Raw genomic sequence first — 10000 nt, 5'->3', positions numbered from 1 at the left:
TAGGTGTATACTAGTATTGTACTAGAAGTATACTATTATTAGTACTAGGAGTATACTGTACAACCCCCATTTTCCCAGGCACCACAACCCCCCCTCCCCTTTCCCATGCTATCCCTCTCATACTCCCCCCCCCTCCCCCCTTTTTCACCCTTCAAGGCCCCAGCACCTGACCTCTTCACCTGTGCCGTGCGGTCAGGTAACACGTAATTAAACTCACGTAGAAGTGTTCACACCTGGAAGAGCGGTGTCGGGCAGGTTGGCACCTCTGAGTTGTGTGGTATTTGGGGAGCATAGTTGCTCCTATTTGGGGAGCATAGTTTCTTCTATTTGCGGAGCATTGTTACTCTTATTTGGGGAGCATAGTTGCTTCTATTTGGGGAGCATAGTTGCTTCTATTTGGGGAGCATAGTTGCTCCTATTTGGGGAGCTTAGTTGCTCCTATTTGGGGAGCATAGTTGCTCCTATTTGGGGAGCCTAGTTGCTCCTATTTGGGGAGCATAGTTGCTCCTATTTGGGGAGCTTAGTTGCTCCTATTTGGGGAGCATAGTTACTCCTATTTGGGGAGCATAGTTACTCCTATTTGGGGAGCATAGTTACTCCTATTTGGGGAGCATAGTTACTCCTATTTGGGGAGCATAGTTACTCCTATTTGGGAAGCATGACAGCCCTTGTCTCAGTTGATTGCTTTTGTTTATGGAACATGATTTCTGCTGTTTGAGGTATTTACCAATTTTTCGTGAACATGAGACCAACATCAAGTCATATATCAGAGGGCAACCTAACTCCTCTGGATTTTGAAGTCATACTATAGCCTACAGCCTACATACTATAGACACTACTATATACTACTACTATAGCCACTACTGCATACTACTACTATAGCCTACATACTATATACTATAGCCAGTATACCCACACACTCTGCACCAGGCCCTGACTGCTGGAATTCCGTAGTCATCATGAATTGTAAAAAAAAATATCGCAGGCCCTTTAAATTTTTTGGGAGACGGAGCCTATATATTGGTGTTATCCCTGACATACTTAAAGCAGCGGATAGCAATAGCACCACTCTATATATAGAAGGGGAATAAACCAGAGGCAAGCAATTATATACCGATAGCACTAACATGCTGTTGCACGTTATCGTTCCGATAGCATCACACACATTTTTGAAAGAGTGCTACGAAGTAAGATAACAAACACACAGAATCACAGTATCTACATAACCTTGGAAAACATGTATTCGAAACAGGGTTCTCCTGCCTCTCACAATCGCTAAGACCACTATTACACGACCTTAAATGCCATGGAAGACAAGCAAAACGCTGATGTAATATATACACAGATTTTGTAAAAGTCTTCGACGAATGTGACCTTGGTGTTATTGTATACAAAATGTGTTCTGAGGGAATTATTGGACAAAATAAGCAGATGATACGTGTTACAAGGGCGTGCAATGGTAGAATCATTGTAGAAGGATTGGTAGAATCTTACTGGTAGAATCCGCTCAACAAAACCTCTAAATTATTTGGACCGTTTAATTTTTTTAATCTGTGTTCACTAGAGCGCAGGCGGGAGAGATATGTAATACTTTACATTTGGAAAATATTAGAGAGATTGGTTTAAACTCTGAACACGGAAATAACACCACAAGAGACAAGGAGGCGTGGCAGGAGGTGGATAAAATAGGCCCATTGACAAGCAGAGGTGCAATAGGCACGCTGAGAGAGAACTCTATCAACATCAGAGACCCGAGACTGTTCAACACGCTTTCTCTACACATAAGGGACATAACTGGCCGGTCTCTCAAGTGTTCAAAAGATAACGCAATAAACACCTCTAAAGGATACTTGATCAACCAGTCTGTGATTCATTCGCCAGGCTGCTCGCAGCCGCGTCCAACAGCCTCCATTAACCAGGAGGCCTAGTCAGAGACCGGGCCAGTGGGACGTTGATCCTTGGAGGATCCTCTTACTATGAAGCTTTTGGAGATATCCACTTTTTGGTACACTTTTGTGAGGTTTTTCTATGTTGTTTGTGTTTGCCTGTGTTTGTTTGTGTTTGCCTGTGTTTGTTTGTGTTTGCCTGTGTTTGTTTGTGTTTGCCTGTGTTTGCCTGTGTTTGCCTGTGTTTGTTTGTGTTTGCCTGTGTTTGCCTGTGTTTGCCTGTGTTTGCCTGTGTTTGCCTGTGTTTGTTTGTGTTTGCCTGTGTTTGTTTGTGTTTGCCTGTGTTTGCCTGTGTTTGCCTGTGTTTGTTTGTGTTTGCCTGTGTTTGCCTGTGTTTGCCTGTGTTTGCCTGTGTTTGCCTGTGTTTGTTTGTGTTTGCCTGTTTTTGCCTGTGTTTGTTTGTGTTTGCCTGTGTTTGCCTGTGTTTGCCTGTGTTTGTTTGTGTTTGCCTGTGTTTGTTTGCCTGTGTTTGTTTGCCTGTGTTTGCCTGTGTTTGTGTTTGTGTTAGGTAGGGAGAAGTTACTTGTGTATATATTTTAATGCTCTCCTGCTTGCTTAAGAACCAAATTCGCTTCGTGTTCATGTCCTATTCCTGTATTGTTGAGTTTGTTGCTTCCGTCTCTGTGCAACCTGTGTGTGTGTGTTCCTAATACTGCTTCCGTCTCTGTGCAACCTGTGTGTGTGTGTTCCTAATACTGCTTCCGTCTCTGTGCAACCTGTGTGTGTGTGTTCCTAATACTGCTTCCGTCTCTGTGCAACCTGTGTGTGTGTTCCTAATACTGCTTCCGTCTCTGTGCAACCTGTGTGTGTGTGTTCCTAATACTGCTTCCGTCTCTGTGCAACCTGTGTGTGTGTGTTCCTAATACTGCTTCCGTCTCTGTGCAACCTGTGTGTGTGTGTTCCTAATACTGCTTCCGTCTCTGTGCAACCTGTGTGTGTGTGTTCCTAATACTGCTTCCGTCTCTGTGCAACCTGTGTGTGTGTGTTCCTAATACTGCTTCCGTCTCTGTGCAACCTGTGTGTGTGTGTTCCTAATACTGCTTCCGTCTCTGTGCAACCTGTGTGTGTGTGTTCCTAATACTGCTTCCGTCTCTGTGCAACCTGTGTGTGTGTGTTCCTAATACTGTCTCACCTGTTCCAACATTGTCTCTACACCATGTCGCCTACTCACACACAAAATTAATATCAATTTTAACCCTTCCAACGACAGAAGAAAATTTTTAATAAAACAGGTTACGTAAATCACTGCTGTTCCATTTTCATTAATGTCTTCTGCCTAATGAATTCTTCGTATTCGATCTAAAAACCTGCGATCGTCTTGATATTTATCAGATTATTAGACATCGATATTTACAAACTTTTCCGAACGGATGTTTGAGGATCTTAACTCCTGAGAAATTTAGATCCACCTGAGATGAGAGAGGGTGGAGAGGGCGGGGCCTCGAGGGGCAGTGGGCGGGGCCACAGAGATAAAGGGGGCGGAGCTAACTGGCTGAGAGAATCCTCACCCGGCTGTTGCCACAAACGGAATTCAGTGTCATTTATTTCTACTGATAACTTGCGTGGTAACTAGCTCGTAAACAGGCTGCAGTAACGATAGGAGGAAACGCGTTAGTAGGTATGCGTAAAATTGGATGTTGGGAACGGATGTGCGTTTACACGCTGCGTGAAATAGGAAAGGGGGAAGGGAAGGCAGGTGTTGGCCCAGCTAGTTGGCAACACTGCGAGATGGTGTAGTGCGGCTGGCGCCGTGAGCGCGCGAGCCGCCTCACAACCGCGGACAGGTGCGGTAAGTGCGGACGTCAACGCCACCTGTCCATTGATCCGCAGTGATTGACGTACAGACCGGGGGTCCCCGCAAGTGCTGGCGGACACCAACAGCAGGTGCCGGAGAAGAGTGTGTGTGTAATTATAGACGACACAAGAGAGAGAGAGACTCATTATAGCTTCGCTACGACCCTTGGGCGATTTAATTATAGACCTCTATAGCCTGAAGGCGGCGTGGTGATAATTATAGACGCGGTGCATGATGACTGTGGAGGTGTGCGGGCGGGTATCGGAGCCCAATGTGTCACCGGGGGGCTCCAGTAACAGCGACGACGCCCATCTCGACGATGTCCACAGCGAGGGCGGCGTAGCGTCGCCACCCGCCCGCGACGCTACCGAAGCGCCCGTCCACCGCCCGAAATTCATGATCACGGACATCTTGGCCCAGCGGGCGCCGCCCACGCCCACGGACGAGGGCGGGGGAGCGCCCGTCAGGCCTGCCAGCGACGCCCACAAGGGCCTCAGTGGTCAAGACGATGAACAGATGGTTGAGGACGCGGGCCATCACGATGAAGACAGTGAGTAGTTCTTGCTCTTGTCTTCAGCCTTGACCCCCTCTCAAATGGTGACCCCCTGCGTGACCCCCTATCCGTTTATGACCCCAGGGCGACCCCCCTATCCGTTTATGACCCCAGGGCGACCCCTGGGAATTATTGGGGGAACGCGCCAAACCATGACTACTATATAGCACTGGGAAGGGGGCAGGATAAGGGTTTGGGATGGGTCGGGGGTGTGAAAGAAATGGTGCCCAACCACTTGTGGACGGTCGGGGGATTGAACACCGACCTGCATGAAGCGAGACCGTCGCTCTACCGTCCACCCCAAGTGGTTGGGCGCTAATAAGGAGTATGCTGAACGAAGAGAAAGGCATAAAGCAAGAACCAGACAATAGTATCGAGGTTCTCGATACTATTGTCTGTATCGAGTTGATAGTAATATCAAGATTCTCTTGCTAGTGTATCTACGTTTTCCTACTGAAAGTTAACTAACGTATATTGTACAAATTAATAAATATTGATAGAATAATTAAGGGTTGTTATGTATCGAATAAAGGATGGCCAATAGGCGACTTGTATGTGCTAAGAATGAAGGATGTTGATTGGAGTTTAAATAACAGTCCCCTGGTAGCGCAATTTTGGTCTGGGATCGAGTCCTGGCCAGGGAGGATTGACTGGGTGCCAAGCCTGTTCGTCTCTGTTCAAGCGGGCCATGCTCCAGCTCCTGGGTAAGGCGCTGGAGCATGAGCTATGGGTAGGAATACTCTCATTCTACTGACTGAAGTCAGAAGTTGTCTGTTCAATAGTCGTTACCCATCTGTGTAAAAAAGGTTGTTTGATTGTTTACCTCAGAAGCGGTAACTTAACTGACACGGTACAATGCACACAGAAATCACAATAGCGTGATATATCAAATGAACAAATCCACAAGGGATCATCCCGGACGTAAGTTCGAGCCCTCATCACGGCCCTTGTGTATTTGTTTAAGGTACAAGGGCCCGTCTGAAATCCGGTACCTCTCAAATTATGGATTAGAACACCGCCAAAAATGCCGGGGGGTATATACTTTTGGTAATGTATATAAGTGTGTGAACAGAACGACATAAGTGTGACACTTATTTCGTCCTGTCTCGGGTGAACATGTTCACCGGCACTTAACTGAACGTTCACCAGTCCCCAAAAATAAGGCACTAAAATCATAGCAGCTTTTATTGGCAAATTAAATCATCAGACGAAACAGCGATGGGATGGGATGAGTCGACATCCCATCATTTCACCATCACCCTTTCCCCCCCCCCCCATTAATTTCCCATCACCCCCCCTTGTATGACACCTCTTACTAACCCCCCCATTCCCCATGTATAACCAGGAATCGTCTATACAACTCCACGAATTCCGTGAATAACTAATCGAATCCACTGTATAACTGCATCTCGATTTAATGTACTTATGCATAATTAATAATAAAAAGAATGTTCCGTCATCACTAAAACTATCTGAATGTCCTTATGTAATATGAGTCATTAGTTCCGCTTGTTCCAGGGAAAATTATTTCCTGAAACGACTATTTAATTTCCCCAATCTCCATGCGTTAGTCACGGAGTCATAATGATGTAATATATATATATATATATATATATATATATATATATATATATATATATATATATATATATATATATATATATATATATATGTGTGTGTGTGTGTGTGTGTGTGTGTGTGTGTGTGTGTGTGTGTGTGTGTGTGTGTGTGTGTGTGTGTGTGTGTGTGTGTGTGTGTAAATCACGAAAATTAACACGTGATGAAAAATGTGACAGTGTCAGACCGAGGAGAAAGAATTGAAATAGGAATTTCCTTAAGTAGTTTCGTATATTATAATACATCTTCAGAAGGAATACTTCTGAAGCTGTGTTAATATAAGAAAGTACTTAAGGAAATTCCTGTTTCAATTCTTCCTCTGTGGTCTGACACTGTCATATATATATATATATATATATATATATATATTGGAGTAATAGTAATTGTGGTAGTCGTATTAGTTTTTATAATATTAGGAGCAGGAGTAGTTATAAGTAGTGATAACAATGTTATTAGTTGAATTAATAATGCTAGTAGTGATCAAATAATAATTCTCGTCTCAGAAGTAGCAAAAGTATTAGAATCGTATATATTTTTTGCCACATGAAGAGCAGTATTACCAGGGAAAGTAGCAACAGTAGAAGAAATATAGCTGTAAGTACAGTAATAATATTAACTCTTGTAGTAGAAGCCGTAGATATAATATTGCCAAAAATTTTTTTATGTAGTTTTAGAAGAAAGAAACAAGAAACAGTAGTTTCAACAGAAGGAACAGCAGGACGAAACAGTAGTGTGTGAAACAGCAGGATGAAACAGCATAACAGCATGAGGAAATAGGAAGATCGAACAGCCTTACTGGTCTGGTTAATGTCCTCTAGCGCCTGGTTGCCCACAGCCTGACACGAGAGAGCAAACAGAGCGCCTAAATCTGCATGTAATTGGCCTTTCCTTTTGTGCAAGAAAGTGAGCGGGTTAACAGGCAATTAGGTGACCGCTGCCATCACTATCATTATCCTTATCATAGTGCCAATACTTCCAATATGACGCCCATCCCAAAACCTAATTTAACATGACCATCATCACTATCACTACAACCACGATCACAACCACTGTGATTGCAGTCACCATCACCATCTCTATATCATTGCCTGGGTCTACATTCACCATCACTATCTCTATACCATTGTCTGGGTCTATAGCCAGACTCTATACCAGTCTGGGGGTATAGACCCAAACAACCATCATAGCAAATATTTGAACTAGAATCACACAGGCTATAGCAACAAATTGGTTATATGATTTTATATGTGTGTGTCTATACGACTATCCAATATGACCATCACTACCACTGCTAAGATTTATCGTTAACAATCTACCATCAACTACCATATACATCACCGCCACCAGTGTTGTAACCCCATCGCTGCCACCAGTGTCGTAACATTCCTGCCACCAGTGTTGTAACCCCATCGCTGCCACCAGTGTCGTAACATTCCTGCCACCAGTGTCATAACCCAATCACTGCCACCAGCTACATAACGCTATCACTGCCAACAGTGTCAGGATGGCTCACGTAACAGCAAGACGGAGCACTGTAACCAAAGGACTGTTCACTGTAACAGTAGAACAGATCACTGCAACAGTAGATTGCTTCACCGAAATTTTTTTTCGCCTCAGCAGCTGACAGCTCTACAACAGTTCACTGTTAACGCTCCTCCCCCCCTTACTACCTTTTATATTAACACCTCTACTGTTGCTACAAAAGCTACTGTTGTGTGTCTTTTATAATATACTGTTTTACATGTGAATTATTCTATCCAACCGGTGTTTTTAAAATGTCAACATTGCAGTTATTTTTTTATTATTGTAATTAAAATTTAAAATGTTATTACGTCTAATCTATAATTATTTTATTATTTTTAATGCATTATTATTTTTATTATTATTTTAGCATTTTATTATTTTTTTATTTTTGATATATTGTAATATAGAGCTATCATTACTATTATTAATAGTACTGGTATTTATTGTAATTTCTCGTCTGATTCATAATTAGCATTTATCTTATTTCTAATTCCCTTTACATTACTTTTCCATACCATTTGTAATACTTTTATTAATTTTTATCATTACTCTTCATTAGTAACCTGGCATTATTTTTATTACTGTATTTATTGTCTCTTTATTACCATTATTATTACTCTAAAATGGGTAGGAAAATTAACCCAATTTTTCAAAATATTTGATAATTATTGTAGAATTAATAATGTATGAAGTTTATTTGTAATACAATAAAGTTTTATTTGTAGTATAATAAAGTATTTTTAAAAGTATAATAATGATTTTTTTAGTGTAATAACACATCTGACTCTGTTGACCTGTCAACACATCTGACTCTGTTGACCTGTCAACACATCTGACTCTGTTGACCTGTCAACACATCTGACTCTGTTGACCTGTCAACACATCTGACTCTGTTGACCTGTCAACACATCTGACTCTGTTGACCTGTCAACACATCTGTCTCTGTTGACCTGTCAACACATCTGACTCTGTTGACCTGTCAACACATCTGACTCTGTTGACCTGTCAACACATCTGACTCTGTTGACCTGTCAACACATCTGTCTCTGTTGACCTGTCAACACATCTGACTCTGTTGACCTGTCAACACATCTGACTCTGTTGACCTGTCAACACATCTGACTCTGTTGACCTGTCAACACATCTGACATCACTGAAGTATCCTACACATCACTGAACATCACAGCTCCCGTAGGGAATTATCAGGGGGAAAGCGCCAAGCCATTACGACTATATACCACTGGCAAGGGACTCAAAATAAGGATTTGGGATGGGACCGGAGGGGGGAGAAGGAATAGTGCCCAACTACATGTGGACAGTCGGGGATTGAACCCAGACCTGGTGGGGGGGGGGGGGGGGTTAGAGTGCACATCACATTGACATTCTTAAGAATATCAATAAAGCCCCCCAGGATATTCTACTGTCTTCCCCCCCCCCCAACGTTCAAAATCCATCCTTCTAAACCCCACTAGAAACGTTGTAACCCAAGCGACCTCTACCTAACCAGCCGAGTCCGATGCGTAGAAAACGGATATTTGAGAACCTTTCGGTACGTCGAAGCCCAAAACGTACACAATAAGACGTATTAGTCTGAGAGGACAATATTACCCAACCAGGACGCATACGTTTGCGCATACGCAGACTCTTGCGTCACGCAATTACCGTTGATTCATCAGCCCATTGCCCCTGCGATGCCTGGAGGCACAGTAACACTTGGGATATCATTCCCACGCACGATAGCAGGATAGCCGGAAGATACAAGCAGGGTTAACTAGGGGGTACACACAGGATGTCAGGATAACGGGGCGTACTTGCAGGATATCAGGTTAATCGAGGGAAAACGCATTATATTTGGATAACTGAGGGTACACACAGGATAGCAGGATAACCGGAGGGACATGAAGGATAACAGGATAATCCGGGATACACACAGGATATCAGGTTAGCCGGGGTATACCGAGGAAAACAGGATAGCCTAAGATGCAAGCAGGATAATAGGATAACTGGGGGTACACGCAGGATAACCGTGAGCACACGTTGGATAACATAATAACCATGGGCTACTTGCAGGATATCAGGATAACCCGGGATTGTCGCAGGATACCAGACCAGGATAACTGGGGCACACACAAAATAACAGGAAACCAGACCAGGATAACTGGGTACACACAGGATAACAGGATAACCACAGAGAGGAGATAAGTAGAGCACGCTAACATCACACGACCCGTTTATCTGAGAAATGTTTGCAATTATACGTTGGAATCGAACACGCGTATGCACGAGTACAGAATCGCAGGTTCAATCCCAATCTATGACTTCAGTATAAGACGTGGTTGATACAGGATGTTGTAGGGGGAGTGGTTTTCCTTCCCTCTCCACCCCTCCAAATATTTTCTCTCCCTCACATTCTCTTCAATACTTGTAACTTCACATTTCGTGTGGAATTGTCTTCCTCTATAGCCCCATGACCCGACCAGGGGCTCGAACCTGCGTTAACAGGGCTCACCCGCTGGCGTACAGAGTACCATAACCACGTCACCAGCGAAGTGATTTACATCAGTT

General features: G+C 43.5%; 1 protein-coding gene across 1 annotated transcript in view; it reads left to right on the top strand.

Annotated features, from left to right (window-relative positions):
- The first annotated feature begins 3448 nt into the window (after positions 1-3448).
- Positions 3449-10000, top strand: part of LOC123750136 (barH-like 1 homeobox protein) — a 17944-nt gene continuing 11392 nt past the window's right edge. The window contains exon 1 of the mRNA XM_045732258.2: positions 3449-4291. Coding sequence (XP_045588214.1) covers positions 3973-4291 — 319 coding nt within the window. The 5' untranslated portion in view covers positions 3449-3972. The remainder of the gene's footprint in view (positions 4292-10000) is intronic.

This window comes from Procambarus clarkii, chromosome 31 (assembly GCF_040958095.1).
Source record: "Procambarus clarkii isolate CNS0578487 chromosome 31, FALCON_Pclarkii_2.0, whole genome shotgun sequence".
NCBI lineage: Eukaryota > Metazoa > Arthropoda > Malacostraca > Decapoda > Cambaridae > Procambarus > Procambarus clarkii.
Note: the sequence above shows the minus strand (reverse complement) of the source record. Positions and strands in the feature narration are given on the sequence as shown.